Raw genomic sequence first — 18,705 nt, 5'->3', positions numbered from 1 at the left:
TCAGTAGACAAATGCAGCTTTATTGACAAGAACAGTAGTGCTGATACAAGGCAGGAGCTAGGGGGAAGCTCAAAACAGTGCATAACTCAGATACAAAAAACCCTCAGAGTAGCTTCTCACTGAACTTGAAGTCTGGATAATGCCTGTAGTTGTTTTTTGAAAAGATGGAAGGAATAAAAAGTTTAGTTTAAAAATGACTGAAGTCCCCCTGATGACAGCCTAACATGTAAACCATTGTTTTGTTTTGTTTTTCTCTTTTAAACTTACATCATATACAGTACAAAACATGCATCCCATGTTTTTCAGTTTCACAATGTACACTGATTGCACCAAATCAAATTGAAATCATAATAAAAGGAAATAAGACACGAACTCTATACATCCTTCACAGACGCTACACGCAAGACATACTATTCCTATTTCTCAGACACTGAAAACATCTTTTCAAGCTACCATTAATTTACACACCAAATAGTACTGTCCTCGGACTACTGGGCTCTTTTCCAAACCGCCTGAGGTAAGCTTTAGCACATGAGACATAGCTCAAATTCAAAAGATAAAATGTGATATAATGCCATAAATCTTTACATATCCACAAACAAGACAAATGAAAGGTTCTTTTTTTTAAAAGCCAATGTTGCGGGTTTTCCTTTTACATTTTGTAGTAAACAAATTCATTCACAAAGTGCCAAAATCCTGACCAAATGTCCCTTGATCCAATGGCTCACATGTTCAACCATTACGTAGTGCAACACAACTTCAACAAATGTACGGAACACAATAACAATAAAAGAAAGGCAAAAACCCAAAAGGCAAGAAAGGGTAAAAAGAGCACTCAGTGTTCCCTTTTCTGCTTGCGGCCGACATCCACCTCATCCAGCCCAGTGGCCGACTGGGACTGCTGCATCTCCCGGAGCTGCGAGTGGGTGAGAGGCGCCTGCTTTTTGAGCTTCTGCATGTGAACGTCAATGGGGTCGAGGTCGGGCTCAGCCACGGGGACGGGCAGGTAGCCGCCGTCCCTCGGCAGACACATGCACCAGCCGGCACCGGCCAGGTCCAGCTCGCTGTACTGCAACCCAATCTTCTTCAGCCTGAAGTCCACCATGTCGGCCGACTCGCTCATGTCCACCAGCAGGTTCCAGAAGACGCAGCTCAGGATGATGCCCAGCAGCTGCAGGGAGACACGGAGACTTGTTCAGGCAAATGTCAAAGTGTCCTAAGTCAATCTAGGATTTGTGTAATTAATAGATGAAAAAGAGCACGTCAAAAAAAAAGACGACTCGAATGAATTTTCAATTATCACAGTTTGTCATTGAATAATTTCGCTGAGTATATTTAATGGAGAGTAATAACTGGTTTTAACTGGTTAATAAATTAAAGTTAGATGTTAACTACAACACCAAGTGTGCATTTCAGCAAGAAGCATCTAACCACGAGGTAAAAACTGATACACATACTCTTATGGCCTGTGGAAGCTAACGATTGCACTGTTAACAAAACTGAAAAACACAATCTGCAGCTTGAACTAATACATATTGAATTCTGGGTCAATTTTGAATGATTTCATTAACTACTGTAGTGTTTTATTAATTACTGCTTAGCACAAGGTTTCTAACCCTAAACCTAACCCTGGATACACGTTTTAAGTCTGTCATGTATGGACGAAGAGAGAAGACAGAAAAGAGCTGTTCCAAATGATCATCTCCATTGTAACAGTTCAGTTGTGTGAAAGGAGATGTCCCATGATGCTCCAACAGACTAAATGACAGTTACAGTCACCAGATACACTCACTGGTGACTGTAACTGAGACTTGAAATCTCTCTGCTACATGGGAACTATATGTTTTTTTGTTATTGTATATTTTATATATTTGTGGTATGCGTTTTGTCATGTCATTAAGTTTAATAACGTTAAAATAAAAGAAAAAGGAACGCCAGGATTTAAAAAATTGAGGTGTAGGTTTTTAATTGCAGTTGGACAAAGTCTTGCAGCTTGTATGAGCTACAGTTTATTCTCTGGCAGTGGTGCCAACCCTATTTATGCAGTCGTTTTAGAGCAGTAATTATTGTAATTACTTTGCTCTGACAGGGCCACGACAGGTCCAAATTTGTGATTTAGATGTGTGGATGTTGCAATTCGAAAATAGACAGATTAAGATTTACTATAAGTAAACAAAACTTAAGTCAGTGCAATAGCTTTTTGAAAAGTTTAAGTCACACCACAACCCAATTTGCCTGAGAGGTGCATTTGGTTGAAAAGAGGGATTTGGGGGCAGTTCAGTTTTGGAGAGTCAGTGCCGTGGGTGTTAAATGACCTGTGGCAGCCCGATGGCACAGCAGAGTGCGGTGGTTATTCCAATGTTGTCACTCATCCAGAGGTTGACTGCGTGGATGCAGCCTCGCACATGGATCCGGTCATGCAGGCCTTCACGCTGATAGACAGAGGAGAGGAAGACAACCAGAGAAAATGTTTTCAGTTTTGAGTTCAAAACTTCTACAGCTTCAAATTCACCAATGAAAAAAAACAAATTGTTTGTCATGCAGCCAACTACAGGTGTCAGAGAGGAAGGGGGACAGACAGAGAGTGCGAATAGCAAGAAGAAATCCTTGTGACTACTTAAAAAGCTTGACAGGAGACGGTGTGAGTATACGACAAAACTCACAACTACACTAGCCTGGGACGTGAATTTTATTTTAATGTCATGTCATGTAAAAAGAAAGGGCTTTAGAGATGAGGAGTCTTAATCCCATGAAAGGATAGAATTTCCTGAAAGCTTTTGAGAAGTGTTGGAAAACAGGGGTCGTCTCGTATTTGGGTAAATGTGGCTGTTTCCAGCAGTGTAATAAAGTTTCTTTACGAGTAAGAATATTCAGCCAAAGGGTTTTTCATTGATCAATACAAAAGTTTATTTTGCCTTTTCTTTTGCCATGAGTTTTAAATTATGTATTACTTTATCTGCTGTCTTTTATTTCATATTATATCATTTGCCGTCTTTCATTTTAAATGACATTGTATTAGTTGCGTCTTGTCTTATTTCTAGGTCCCTTTTGTGACGCACTTTGTAAAAGCGGTTTTGAAACATGCTATATAAACAATTATTATTTACTGTACATTAAATAATATCCATTATCATTTTCACTTTAATAGGATTGTGTGCCTTAATTTTCTATATACATTTCAAACTGCTTATTTGATTTAATAGGTTTGTAAAGGATTTCACCGTTACATCGCATCACATTTTTTGTTTGTTTTTTATAACAACTATAACATGAGTTTAGGTAAACAGTATAGCAAGAGAAAATAGGAATTTGGCTTCAAATATTATTATTATCATCATTATCCACTTTGTTCATATCAGAAATTGCTCTTACCTCTTTATTCAGGGTCTGGTAACCACACAGAGTGTTGATGACCTCTCCCACCTGAGCAAAGGGTCAAGATTTAGAGTCAGAGACGAGGTTTTAACTGGGCTCAGAAGGACAGAGATAATACCCGAGGGACATATATATAAAGGTAATGCTCCTCACAAGGGGGGTGTAGCTGTCTTCTGCCAGCCAAAGCGTGAACTTAAGCTTTCGCAAAACGGCCTTAGCCCCTACAGGTAGGAACTGATAACAGTAGAAACTGGGCCAATGTTCAGCTTCAGATTCTAATCGACTCTACCATCTCTGGTGTGTGAGTGTGAGTGTGCGAGTGTGTGTGTGTGTGTGTGTGTGTGTGTGTGTGTGTGTGTGTGTGTGTGTGTGAGAGAGAGAGAGCAAAGGATGATTCTGTCGTTAATTTCTCCTGCACAGCTCCACTGCTTCCAGAGTCAGTATCCGTGCTTTGATACCAGAGGTATGGTGGGGTGGAGGCCACGAGGGAACATTTCATTTAAAGAGAGAAATCACTCAAAGGCTATATACCTGTGAATTGCAGCAGGTGTCCTGTTAGCTAGACGAGGCAATATCCTCTCCACAATGAATTACATACAGTGTCGATAATGAGAGCTCGATTTTAACGACCCAAGCTCATGGAGAACCTTTAATTGAGGAAAACAAAGGTCCCTGCACCAGGCATATGGTTCAAAAGGGTTGGACTTTGTCTGAGGCTTCATTCACAACGCTTTAGTTGACGATGATCTTTGTCCAGACGACTCTGTATCAGTTTTAATCCTTGTACATACCAACAGCCCTGAAAATGCACATCAGATGACCACTCACGTTCACTGGGCATGTACTCATCAACTCCACCACTCGCTCGATGCAAATCCATTGGGGATTACGGCGGCACAATATTAGGAATGCATTATGCAATAACCTTGTTTAATATCGCGATGAAGATATGACTTGCGATAAATAAACATAAACAGTCCCTGGCTACAGACGCAGAGACCACAGACAGCTCCACAGCCCGAGGGAGAAGGTGCACAGCCCGGCTGCAGCGCCACCTGCTCTGAGGCTGATGCACAGCTCCTCTAAGTCCACATACAGTGTTCATTTAGTCTTTTCATACATGTTTGGACTGTGAAAAGAAAATGTTTCTCTCTATCAGTTATTTACTGCTCCTCTCTGTGTCTGTATCGTATGCACTATGCACCTATATTAGGAGGCCAGCTAGAGAAAGCCCAAAGAAACTGCGGAGCCTCTCACTCGGACATTTGCGTTCACACAAGCAGCTCCTCCAGAGAAAATATGCAGGATCTGCTCATAATGCATGTTATGATTAAGGGCAATACCAATACAATTTAAATGAATTTAATTAATGCATTCTTTCACTTTTACACAATTTCTATCCCTGAGAGGGTCGTCCACAAATGAGAGGGTCAGTGACTCAATCCCTGGCTCCTCGAGTCAGAATTCTGAAGTGTCCTTTGGCAACATACTGAACCCCAATTTGCCCCTGATGGCTGTGCTGAGAGCGTGTGAATGGGTTGTAATAGAAAAAGCATTGCGTACAGAAGCACTGTAAAAATAAGAGCATAAATGTGTGAATGAGACTTGCACTGCGAGGTGCTTTGAGTGTTTGATAAGACTGAAAAAGCCCATTTACCATCTTACAAAGTCCCTGCTCACATGCAAGTTTGTACACTGTTGCTGCACAAATGTCCTGTGTTTTCACTTTGAGTCCTTCTGTGGGTTTATTTGTAAAGAGTTAGTTGGAACATGAACCAGATTGAACCCTGAACTTAAAAGCATGTGATGGCCTGTTGCTTCCTGTGGTGACCAACACTTACCTTGTGGCGAGCACAACAGGTGTATGGAACCCCACAGGCTAGTGGGCCGGTACCATTGCAGAAATGGTACTGGTTGACCCCCCAGTCTTTATACTCATCCCCTCCACAGCATGAAAACTGAAAAAGAAAGTAGCAAGATAAGGCGATTAGGGACCAAACATGGCATGAAAACAAAGGCTGGTCACAAATTAACATATGAAAAAACCAGGCTTATTCTTTCAGAGCTCTTAAAAATAAAAACTGAGTTACAGCTTCTGCTGCGCAATCCACACCTCTGTTTCACCTCTGTCCCCCCAGCAGACACATTAATTATCTTCCAGTACATCAAATTCCTACTGAAAAAGGAGTCCTCTGCAGTGGAAAGCAAGTGTACATTTAAAGACTGCAGATTGACTATTAATTAAATGGCTGTCATTTGAAAGTACCTATGAGAACATTTAATCAAGTGTCCAAGACGTTGAACCTTTCCTAAATAATGGAGGACACCTCTATCTTCCTGATCATCTGCCCGCAGCTACAGGGCCATTACACCAGGCTGTGCAGATAAGACGTTTTTTACAAGCAGTGGGTCGAAAAAAAGAAATAAGAAGAAACGTGGCCTGCAGATTTAACGTAGATAGCAAAATCACGAGTTGTCTGTCCTCCCATTTTAAAAGAACATCCTTTGATCCAGCTGCTCTGACCATTAATTAGTTTGAGTGATCACGCTATGGGTCCCCTTAGTCTACTTGAAACATCCGAAAGTTAATTAATTAAAGCCACTGCCAAGCCACAACACACGGCCAAAGAACCCTACAGTATTTGCCTGAGATCATTTAACAAAAGGATTTTAAGAGGCAGTTATTTGTGAGCTTGCAGGCTTTTCTTTTGAAGGGCAACACACTGCATATTTGCAATCAAAGATAAACAATACTGGAATCAAAAAACATGTCCTTGTGATTTTAAATGAGCAGCTTGATGTTGAACTAGCTGGAATAGAAGGTAGAATTTCACACTTCTACAACTTCTGATTGGATCACTAATCACTTGGATCGTAAGACTTGTAGTCATTGTGCGTTCACACTACACAAATGACTGGCGACGGGGGGGGATCACCGACTACAGCATTTTTCACCAGGAGAAACCCTGATTGGTCCCAAGTCCCAACACAACTAATACTCCCTGATTACAGACATGTGCAGTGTAAAAAAAATAAATCAGGGGCCACTTTACCACTAAATATACATCCACCACCTTCATTTGGTCCTGCACTAGTGGCTTTGAAAAAGTTTCACACATTGCGATCGGTGACGACCAATCAATCGCAAATCGGGATCTTTGGTCTGCGACTTGCAAAACCCATTGGTAATTGGCAGAACATTGTGTAGTGTGAACAATACTTAACTGAACAAACTAATACTTAAAAGTCTACATTAAATTAAGAGTGCACACTGAGTCCCTGTGTGTAGATCACATCTATCAGGTACAACATACATTTTAAAGATTTGTACTTTTCCTAAATATATTACATGCATCCCCACATCTTCTGGATAAAAAATCTTTTTTACCTTTTCTTGCACGTAGTCCAAGATGTTTTTGAAGTCCAGATCATCATAGTAGTGTTTAATTCCTTCTCGTATGCTGCTTTGAAACAAGGCAGACGTCTGGATAAAAAAAGAAAAAAGAAATTGACAATGGTTGTTACTGTTATGAACTCTCAAAAAAATGATGGCGGTCAGAAAGAGCAGTGATGCGACCTGGCTGTCACTGGAGGGCATCATTAGAGTGACACAGAAATATTTACCTTCCTCTCAAAGATGAGAGCCGTGGTGAGCGCGATCGCCTGGAGAAGCAGCAGCACACAGAGAACACAGAGGAACTGTGGAGGAAGAAGACACAATTCTTACAGCATTCCCATGGTATGTTATTAGACATGAAACTCACTAAGAACAGCGCTTTACCAAAGTTTGCTTCTAAAACCGGCTGACTGATTCAGCTGCTTAATTCAACAGCTAATTTTCAAAACATCAACAGCACAAAGCATAACATAATACATTAGGTTTCCCAAGCCAATCCTAATGATTTGTAACTGGGACCAATCTAGGAATATTTTAATGAATCATTCATCCATTCAATATCTACACCCGCTGATCCTTTAGTTGGTCGCAAGGGTGTTTGGTGCCTGTGCCAAGGCAAGAGGCAGGAAACACCCCAGAAAGTTTGCCAGTCAATCACAGGGCCAGGCAACCATTCAGGCCCTGTTCAGAACTGGTATTAAGGTTCGTCCTTAGAGATCCAATCACAAGTGGTCAGCGCTAAGTTCGTCTGTTCACACCTGACATCAAAATGTGTGCTGAACACGTCTCCTGTGAGCACTTGTGGTCAGATCTCACTTCCTTGCTAATATTCACGACCGCCATTTGTGTGCACAAACACCAGTTTGAGTTTACAGAAATGTTCGATGACAATGTGTGTGTGCGTGTGCGTCAACACAAGCAGGAGTAAGGCAGAGAGTTAATGAATGCGAGCGGGTATGAGGAAAGATTTTAATCGATTTAAGCAAAGTATTCCTCATTATGAGCTGATCAAAACAGGTCAATCTGAAGAGGGCTGTTTTAAACAGGGTAATGTAAAGTAAAATATAACAATTGACCATAATAAAATGTTTATTTCCCCTTTTATTGATCATGTTTGAATCACTACACATTGTAACCTTGTTTACTAAATGCATTTTGTCTGCTTTCTCTCTCTTTGATCATTACAATGTTTTTGTAGTGACTGAATGGATATTCGTCTGACTGTTCTCTTTGATCCTGCTGCTCTTCCTGCAGTAACTGAATGGGTATTCGTCTGACTGTTCTCTTTGATCCTGCTGCTCTTCCTGTAATAACTGAATGCATATTCGTCTGACTGTTCTCTTCTCAACTGCTGCTCTTCCTGTAACCTAATTTCCTCTAGACAATGTCTCTTTGATCATTTGTTTTCTATAGCCACTAAATGCATATTGCCTTGATTGCCTCTTAGACATTGTTGTATTTGTGTGATCGAAGGATCTCAGCCTTCCTGTTGACAGCCCCCTCCAGAATGGGAGGGTTTAGCCAAAATGTATAAAGACCGTGAACTGTATCTATCTGGTGTGCATTACTACAACTAAACCCTGTAGTGTGCACCATGCTCTGAGCATTAAAGTGTGACAATACTGTAAGAGAGGTTTGAGTCTCGTTTCCTCGTTGGTAGTGGGATTATTGTTGAAATTGCAACAACAGTAAAAAGGGTGCCGTTTTAAATCATCCTTGTGGTATTTTGACCAAAATATGTTACAGACATTTCATTAACACCCAAAGGAACCATATCAACTTGTGGTAAAATGGACATAATATGTCCCCTTTAAACTGTAGTGGACCCTTCATTTGACGGCACATTGCATTTGCGTTCACACAGCTAGAAGAACGTGGCCACATGAGGGTGATCAGATCTCAGGATGCAATGAGTATGTGGGCGAGTTCAGACCGTTACTTAGCGCTGTCCATTTATAATAGGATCACTCAGGATGGATGTTAATACTGCAAGAGTTTGGTCTGAATGGGTTCTTAGAGTTGTCTGTCTCCATAAAGTCTATCAAATGTGCCTGGATGCAGCAGATAATTAATGTTAATATCACGACAAACCTAATAACAGCGTGGACATTGAGCTGCTTGGTTTGTGAGCGCTCTGTAAGCTAGTGTTGCTTCTCTGTCGAAGATCATTTATGAAGGAAGAACCTTTACTCTGAGTATTTAGTATCAATTGAACTCTCGTGTAAACATTGAGAATTTGTAAAAACTTTGGTATCTAAATAGTGTAGCACATTTAGCAGGTGATCCCTGTTGCACCAGGGATGTATCTGCTGCTTGCATAGCTACACCAAACTTTGCTTTGAAATTGCATTGTGTTGTATTTAATGGTGTATATCAGTGTGCACTGAACTTCTTTGTAATTTAAAAACTTTCAGATCAGACTCTGCAGATATTATGTTCATCAAATTAGTTTTTAAAGGCATCCAATTAGAATTGCAGCCAAATCAGGCCTAGCACACCACTTAAAACAGATCTTGTCTTACTTATGGAACATTTGCATCTTTTGAAATTATTAAAAACTGAGTTAAAACTTGCTTTAATTAGCATAGCAGTGCTGAGAGAAGCAATTATCAGCAAATGGAGGAATAAAACATTTCCCAGTGAGTCAAATTCACTTCATGGCTTCTTCAGTATGAAATGAGCTTCTCATCCTCTTCTTCAAAACATAACCGGAGCATCACTGAATTTGTTTTATGTGTTTAACTTTTACGCCCTTTTTCAGTTCACATTATTTAGCTAAAGCTAATTAGATAGTTGCATAGCAACCACAGTCATGTCGCCATGCTCCCATTGAGCTCTTTTGCAGTTATTGGCAACACCAACAGCTGTGATTTTGCATTTGAAAAGAAAAACCATCCGAAGCGTGTCTGGTTTAAATGTTTTATGAGCTGCTGCTGTTGTGCGAACTCTGAACAAACTGTTTATCTCTTCAGTTTAATGCATGTGTCAATTTTATATTGAATATTCATGGATATAAACATATGTTTAAACACCATTTTTAACAGATACTTATATGTATAGGGTTTTCTGTTATATTTACCAATACCTTCCTAACATACACCCATATATATTATTTATCTTGTTCCTGGTATATGTCAGTAGCGTGCAGTGAGTTTTACACATAGCAGTCAGAGCTGCACCCCCACCACCACCACAACCACAACCACACCAACAGAGCACCATCATAATACATTCAGCTGTTTACTACACCATGGGTGAAGTAAGTTCAATAAATATGAAACATCACAGTGATGGAATCAAGTGTTAGCTTGATTAGCTCGAACACATCACTAGTGGTTGTATTGACTGTCTTCATTTTTGTGCGCTACTGTAATTTTCGGGTTCATCGTATTTCATGTCTTATTGTTTCTATATATTTATACTCTTCTATTCCATTGGGATTTTAGTCGTTGTGTTGTCATAGTTATATTTGTCAAGAGTCGTTGATGGTGAACCAGAATATTTCTGCCAGTCATGACATATGAGAGCAGTGACACAGACCAGGGCTTCTGAACGCAGAAAGACCACAGGGACCAGCTTGGGTCTTGAGGAGTTGTGGCAGTTATTTCCTAACAAATACTCTAAACTACAAATACATAGCACGGTTTGTTCGAAACTGTTAACACTTGTATGCAGCTAGCCATAGTCAGCCATCAGAGAGCATCAATGTGCAAAAGTCAACAAACTGCTTTCCCCTCAAGACCAAGACTCAGCATGACATGGCCACACCCGTGAAAAGGCCAGACACGATGAGTAGCGTCGGTTGGAAGTCAAACTTACTTCAAGAGACTGCTGCTGCCACAAGAGGGCAGATAATAACAAAATGGACGAATACAGGCATTATCAGATCAATGAGAGAAGAGAACACGATTCTGAGATCAGAGGTGAGGAGAGATATCCCTTCCACTTTCTATTATTAACTTGATATATATTTTTTGCTTACACAACACCATTGATTGATATTTCATGTATTATTCACGAAGAGCAAAACAACAGAAACCCCATAGAACAAAATGACATGCTCCAAAATGATCGTACAGTTGAATCAAAACCTCTATAAAATAGTTTCATGAAAGGCTGTTTATTATATTCATGTGTACCACTAAACCTGCAAACTGAGGGAGCATCATGTACGACAGAGCACAAAACCTGTAAACAGTCCCACCTCCCCTCAGCCTCCTTCATCATCCCTACCATGTGCAGCAGGGTCTTGTTGTCCCTGAGGGATCCCACCATGCCAACCACTGACACGGTGAACATCACCAGGCCCAGCAGGATGAGCACCACAGCAGGAGCCAGGAAAAGGCCCTCCAGGGTTCGGTTCTTCTGCCTTTCCACTTCAGCGTACACACCCACACACAGCACACAGAGACCCATCAGCTGTGAGGAGAGCGAGAGAGAGAGAAGGGGGGAGGGAGGGAGAGAGAGAGAGAGAGAAATGGTTCATGAATTGTAAAGCTTGACAAGCCTCAATGTTGAGATGAAATAGTGACCCTATATATTTACTCTCGTAAATCTCTTGGGACACAATATTTGTGTAAGGACAATGTCATTATGGTTCAGTTGTATAATTATACAGTAGCTTCTAATAAGAGTCAGACCCATTTTCCTTTTCCATACTTTGTGTATTGTGCGCTTTGCTGATTGTTTAAGACGCCCGATATGCACATGAAGCACAACTTACAGTCATTGGATGTGGAGTTGGATACTAAGTTCTTCTTTTCTTTGACCTTCCAGATTTAAGGGAGCAAAACTGAATATTTGATTACTTTTTCATCTAAAGTCAATGCACAATTTTTCTTCTACTATAGGACATTGAAAGGCTTCTTTGAGATCCAGACTAATGAAATTCTGTTAAGTGGATGTGGGGCAGGACAAGGATACTGTCCTCATAAACTGTGACCATATCCACTTACTGTAATTATGTAGTTAATGAAGCAGAGTGGACATGTACTCCCTCATGGTGGGAGACTTAGACAGGATTAAACCCAAATTGTCTAATTGGATGTGCCACAAACCTGTGATGGCATCACCACACTCAGCAACAAGCCAAAAGCAATCGGTGGCAATGTGACTTTAATGACAAAGACTAATTGTTTATCCTTAAATGCAACTTAAGCTTAACTGACTTTTTCCCCCTGTATTCGTTTAAACAATTATTTTTTCCTTTCCAGCTGTCCCCCACTCAGTTGTATCTCATTCTTTGTATCTAAGTGGAGGTTGTGTTTTTAAAATCCTCTTTACGGCAGAGACTGATGTGTTTCATATGTTATACCTCTTTATTGTGCTTTAACAATTAATGCATAAGCAATATATCGATGTATATTGGACTTTTGTTGTATTGCTATTGATTAAATCATATTGTTATAATTATGAGGATTTATTGCTCAGTCCTATGCGCAGGTTTAGCCCAAAACCCCAAAATGAACCTGACCTGAGAGCTTGCATCATGGTTGGTCAGGCTATAAAAATGTGGAAGGATAAACTGGGGAAAAAGAAAATAGAAAATTGGGGTAACATGTGCTGTTGGAGAAAATATGATGACATCATCACAATCATGATCAGCGCCCAGCACTGTTTTAGCCTAAATGAATGGACTAATTTTCTAACAAAACGTACCTTACATGTGGTTCTTCAGCAGAAATTTGGCATTTGAGAGTTTCATTTTTACAGTTAAACAATTACAAAAGATTGTTCGTCTGTTTGGACTAATTCAACCACTTTCAATACACTGTGATTTGATTTAAGTGTGTGTGAGTGGCATCTGCAACATCCAAAGCATCACAAAATCCTGAGGTGATAATGGGTTGAGAAAAAAAGAAAACACATGTCTGAGCTGTCCTTGTTTTTTGGACTTTTCTCTGCCTTTGAGGTTTTAGTGAAATATACAATAACGCTACCTCTTTAGATCTTGCACAGTAATTTGAACAAAACAATCTGAAAGGTTTATAGAGGAACTTGCTCTTCGGTGGATCTGAAAGCAGCTGAAATGTGACACAGGCACAAACCAGATGCTACTTGTATGGGACGGTTCACAAGCTATGACCATTCATAATCACTTGTTTAATTATAAGTTATGAATTAAATGCTCAACATGTTTATATATTGTATTTATATAGCACTTTTCTAGTCTTAATGACCACTAAAAATGCTTTACAGTACAGTTTTTTGCCAATCACCCATTCACACACACACATTCATACAGTGCATCTATAGGCAGCACTATATTTAAACATAAAATCAGGAAAGTAGCTCATATTTAGAAGAATAAGCAGAACAATATATCTCTATGTAATAGGGTAAAGTACAAAGCAGGATAAAATGTATTTACTCAAGTTAAGTATAGTACAAGTATCACCAAATAATATTTAAGCTTGGCACTTGGGTAAAAGTACTTTACACCAGTGAATTGAGATGGTCAGTGAGCTGGATCAATGTGTTGCCTAGTGAATCACTGTAATAAAGTGTATTGTATTAAAATGATTGTGTAGACTAATTAAGTCAAACCCATTTTACTGAAAATGTAACAAATAGAATAACAGAGCACATGTTGACAAATTAGTCAGATGTGATTATATTCAACTAACCCCAGAAAAAGAGAAAAATTAAACAGTGTTTGCGTCCCAGCTATTTGGAAACACAGGCAATCTTTCTTAGGGTTGGGTCCATATACTTCAATTCCATTTACTGCTGTGCTTAAAACCTTCTATAAAGCACTGACAGATGCATCTGGCTTGGTTCCCACTTCCACAGTCATCCTTTCTACCTTCACTGCTGCAGTAATGAAGATTAGAATGACCAGCAGACTCTTTGGACAGGGACCTGATGTAATGCTGAAAAATCACAAGAAACTTAAAAACTTGCCAGCTGGACTTGAATGAGCGGTCTGCTATTTGGCATGCAGCCGATGGAAAACACTAGATGACACAATTTCGAAATGAGCCAATCATCTTTTTTCTGCATCAAATATTGTAAAAGATAATGAGACATTGTCTGTGAAATTTACAATTAGAAATGTGACTAATATTACAATTTCCATTAGTCTAAATAAATGGCAGTATGATTAGATTTTTTGCAAACAATTGAGCTTTAATTTAAAGTGGATGCTGGTTCAGACATTTCAATAGACAAAAAATATCATTTACAAAGCAGCAAATGTGCCTGGTGCCACAGACAGTTTACAGACATTATCTAAAAGTAAGTTTGTATCTTAACAAAAGAGAGCTGTGATGTGAAGCAGGAGAAATACTGGAAAAAAAAGGCTTGTTGTCATCTTTGATTGAATCTTACCGCACTTTGTTAGTATAAATAACCAGAGCCAGATTTTCAAACTTAGTTTGTAATCATTTTCTCTTTGTACAGGAAGAAAATACCTGTTTATATGTTTAGGATCACATCTTTACCTACATAAATTACCTATTTCTAATTTTAAATATAGGGATACATTTTAATTTAAATACCAGCCTGAATTTGTTGAATCACCAACAAAGGAGTTATTCAGTCTGCTCGTACATTCTGCCGGCCGATCTATTTAGCCACATTCTCATCCCTTTAAGTGGATCCCACGCCCTGCACCACCGTGCTGTTTGACAGCCGGTGGTCGACGGGCATTTCTTCACATCCAAAATGAAAATACTATCTTTTCAGAATAAGAAGAAAATATAAAATAAGCCACATTTATTGTATCAAAAGCAAATGAAAAGCAGCAGGATGCCTGACGTGTGAGGTGGTAGTGTTTATCTTGTAAGCTAACCACCCAGGAGCTAGCAGCTAGTATCCAGAAGATTCCACACCAAATTCCATGGAAAAATAAAGCTACTAATCATCACAATGCAACACATACACAAGGCTGTACCCGTGATTTGGGAACGTTTTCAAATCAACACAGTCTCCAGGTGAATACGGAATATGTTCGACCCAACACACGGAGATGTATTTAAATAAAATGTCAAGTAAAGCCCGTCTCACACTGTAAAGCTGTTTGGGGGAGATCAATGAGTCTGAGGGGAGTCAGCGATATAAATTGAAATTGTGATCAAAAGCCAAGGGATGTTTATTCGGTCTGTGAGCCGAATTGCACGGCAGATGCGACAGATTCGTATTATGCTTTTATTTATTTTACACAGCCCGTTTCTCTAGCTGGTACACAAAACGCATGGGTTTTTGAATGGGGTTTGGCGAGAGGTCTCACTGATGCTTAGGGATGCTTCGCGTCTCACTACCACCACTAGCAGACCCTGACCCCCCCTGAGAGCTGATGTCAATGGGTCAGACACTTACCGAGAAGAGCATTGAGTAGATGTTCAGGGTGAATTTGATGAAGTAGTAGAAGTGGTTTGTTTTCCTTAATTCAGAGTAGGTCGGCATGGCTGCTAGCGTTGATGGAGCTAGCTAACAGGCTAGCTAGCTGCACCCCCTTTTCGTCCAGACGATATTAAAATAATACCAAAGAATAATAAAATGTTGTTAATGAAATGAAACCGGATTTTAACAGAGCTAGCTGAATTTTAAATGTGCAGCAGCTCTCATTTCTCACACACATAGTGGGCTAGCCACCGAGACAAAACCACTTCCGTGCTCCTCACCGGCCACTCCACGCTTTGTTTTGACTCCTCTCTTAAAGGGGCAGTGCACTCAACCTCATTCTTTAATTGGATTAAGTTGCCACAGAACATTAGCATCATTGCTTTAATAATTGTGTTTTTGACCGAAGTTTTGTGTAATATCTATTTTTGTATTGTTTTTTATGTTTATGAATTTAGTAATATTCTAACAACATAAATCAGATCTAATATTAAACATTAAGCCTATGATATTGAAAAAAAGGTTTCAGTATCAGTCTGGACAAAGAGATTTGTAACATGCAGGGGCAGAGAGGACACATCTTTACCAGTAGTAAAGTTTAAAAGTAGAGAAGAAAGAAAGGTTTAATCTAAAGTATAAAGATATGTTATAATAAATAATATGTTACTGGAAGACAAAAGTATGAGTAAGAATACAGCCATGAGACTTTTTAAAAGAAGTTGAAGTAGTCACATTAGTTTTCACATTAATATAAGATGGCTGAAAATAATTTATATATAAATAAAACATATTCGAAGACTAGAATGTCACTTGATAGAGGTATGTACTATAACTACGAAGGTCATTTAAATTCAACAGAATAAAAAATGTTCAATCTCCACCAAATTGCACACACTCATAAATATCAGTAACCTAAACATGCCTCGCTTGTGAATTATTCTCTGGGAAATCAATAAAAAAATGTCTTATCTCGCAATATAAAAGAATTTGATCGTTATTGAGAGTACTTGTAATGAGTTACTTCCTGACTTTGTTCATCGGTAACCTCAGCTATTGCTTCAAGTTGCATCTGTTGTCATGGCTACTTGGCTATATATGGCACGCTTATGACATTACTGTTGCCCTCACCTCACAAATAGGTTTATACACTGACCATGTGTCACCTGAGAGATTATCAGCACAACTGTTCTGAGCTTTTGTTTGTGTTATTGTTTGTTGTTGCACTACAGTTTCAGTTCCTGTCAATGTACACACTGCCATTCAAGCTCCAAGGTTATATTTAATCAATTACTGGAGTCCTTCAATCAGTGTCATCCTTTGTCTTTAACAACACTTATCGCTTCTCCTTTAGTGAGACATGGCTGCTCTGTGGCTGACCCTGACCTCTGAGGGGGAATCAAAACAACAACTGTCACAGTGGGATCAATAACATATTATGTTATCATGCACTGCCCTTTAATGGAAGGGTATTGTACATCTGATGCATGCTGGGATTGCATCCTTTTCTACACATGAGCAAAAATTAGAGAGCAAAGAAAAGAGAGAATGATCGTGGACTGCTCAGATGCACATTGCAAGACATCTTTCCGGAGATAAATCTATCACCTCTGTGCACATTCTGAGGGTCACTGGTGTGGCAGCAGTTCATTGAACGCAACACACAGAGTCATATATCCTGCACAAATAACTGAGTTTAAATTTTCAATGAGAAGTAGGGGAATGTGTATGTCAGGATACTAAATGCAATTCAATCTGAAGGTCAGAAATAACATTTTAAATTCTGAAATGTTTTTCATATCCCTGAGTTCCTCGGGATCATCAGGCCAGACTGGGAGACAATTTACACCGACTGAATTGACTTTAAATTCAAAAACTCGGCTCCATTCTTGTGTTAAATCATTTGAATCCAGCACTTACTCTACCAGCCTCCTTTCCACTTTCAAGAAAAAAGCACAAACACACACACATACACACACACACACACACACACACACACACACACACACACACACACACACACACACACACACACACACACACACACATATTTCACCATGATCTGATTTAAAATTGACATTTTTCACATGCATAAAGTTCTGTATAATGATGCATCAGGTCTCCAAATTTGGTTGTTGGATAAAATCTTATATTGCCAACGAATATTACCATAACAAATTGTTTCAACATTGTAATGTTTTCGTTGAAATTAAAGAAGTTAGAGGTACAAAGGTCTGTGGTAAACCGCCCACGGTTAAAGAAAAGGGAGATAAGAGAGCGACCAGGACAAGTTATGTAACCTCCATATTTAAGTTATACTTATAATAAGACTGATATTTATAGATGTAATCAATGAATGCAGCACAATAGAAGTAGTAATAATGATGATACTACTGATATCACTACTACGGTTAACACTAGCAATAATACTAATTATTATAAGAAGAAAGTACTTCCTGCCGGTTCCAGAGACCGTTTCACTTTGAGAGAGAGAGAGAGAGAGAGAGAGAGAGAGAGAGAGAGAGAGAGAGAGAGAGAGAGAGAGAGAGAGAGAGAGAGAGAGAGAGAGAGAGAGAGAGAGAGAGCAAGAAGCCCTATCTATAAAATAAAAACACTGAGAATCCCAAAACTTTGCTTAACTCACATATATATTTTGACTTATCTGGACTCCAAGGCTCTTTCCAGACATTTTTTCTCAAAATGAACTTTAGAGTCAATGGAGAAAAGATCGGACCACGTTCCACTTTAGACCTCATAGAGCCAAAAGTTTATGTCTGCAGAAGCAGATCAGTCAAACTTGCGGCGTTGTACTCAGCAGAATAGAGCTGGTTGATGCTGCCATTCACATCCATCACAAGTTGCAATGTGCACTGAGAAGAAGCAGAAAATACAAACTAATTGTTATCCACCTAACTTCACAACTGCAACCCCATACCTTGTTTGAGACTGAGACACACATGAGCAAAGTTCATAGAGAGACATGAGCAAAGCTGGACGCCAGCAGAAAGTGCTGGCCCTTTGAATTAAAAGTTTGCTGAGATTTATGTGTATTAAATTGGAAAATCAAACGAGTTAAAAGACTGAAACGCTAGTGGTTCATCTTTGGCTGCTGTGGTAAGACCCCGGCTGGCATGGTCTACTGCCACAGTGGAGCTCCACACAGCCAGGGATGCAGACCGGCGGGTGGAGATGGCGCTAGTACGGTTGGCAGAGGACTTCGCGGCTGTGTACCGGGAGCAGGAAGCGGAGAGCAGACGGTGGCTGGAGGCTCTGCAGAGGCAGGCGGTAATAGGTCAGGCCTGGTGGCTGTAGTGGGGGTATGTGGGCACAGAGGTGGCTCAAAGATCACCTTCACCTGTACAAGAGGATTCTTCAGCGCAGGATAGACCTGTTAGCTGCTTGATCCTCAGGTTTAGAAGGCAGAGCTGCCTCAGGGAGACACTCAGGTCTGAGACGCACAGGACACATGTGCTGTAAGACTTCATGAGAGACTGTTGAGCTGCAAAATTGTATGTTTTCATTTTAGTTTGATGCTGAAAAGCAACAATTGTATCTCTGGCTGTGTTTTGAGACCCCAGTGGTATGGTCAACTG

At 39.8% G+C, this 18,705-nt stretch overlaps 1 protein-coding gene across 2 annotated transcripts; it reads right to left on the bottom strand.

Annotated features, from left to right (window-relative positions):
- On the bottom strand, positions 1-15,416 carry zgc:110329 (uncharacterized protein LOC550500 homolog). Of its 2 annotated transcripts, XM_061071782.1 has the most exons (9): positions 15,352-15,416; positions 15,092-15,227; positions 11,006-11,191; positions 7,000-7,074; positions 6,764-6,859; positions 5,217-5,333; positions 3,373-3,423; positions 2,316-2,432; positions 1-1,171 (listed from the first exon to the last, which is right to left on the bottom strand). In XM_061071782.1, the coding sequence occupies exons 2-9, from the start codon at positions 15,176-15,178 to the stop codon at positions 836-838; spliced, it is 1,065 nt and encodes a 354-aa protein (XP_060927765.1). In that variant the 5' UTR covers positions 15,179-15,227; positions 15,352-15,416; the 3' UTR covers positions 1-835. The 2 variants fall into 2 exon arrangements, with proteins under 2 accessions (XP_060927765.1, XP_060927762.1); XM_061071779.1 differs by having other exon boundaries at positions 15,092-15,397.
- Between the last annotated feature and the right edge of the window lie 3,289 nt (positions 15,417-18,705).

Source organism: Limanda limanda, chromosome 5, assembly GCF_963576545.1.
Source record: "Limanda limanda chromosome 5, fLimLim1.1, whole genome shotgun sequence".
Classification (NCBI taxonomy): Eukaryota; Metazoa; Chordata; class Actinopteri; order Pleuronectiformes; family Pleuronectidae; genus Limanda; species Limanda limanda.
The sequence above is the reverse complement of the archived record's forward strand: the minus strand, read 5'-3'. Positions and strand labels throughout refer to the sequence as shown.

Coding starts and splice junctions, on each gene's coding strand:
- zgc:110329 (XM_061071782.1), bottom strand. CDS start 15,178: ATGCCGACCTACTCTGAATTAAGGAAAACAAACCACTTCTACTACTTC. Junction 3,424..5,216: donor CCTGTTGTGCTCGCCACAAG/GTAAGTGTTGGT, acceptor CCCTTTGCTCAG/GTGGGAGAGGTCATCAACAC. Junction 1,172..2,315: donor GTGCCATCGGGCTGCCACAG/GTCATTTAACAC, acceptor GTCTCCCTGCAG/CTGCTGGGCATCATCCTGAG.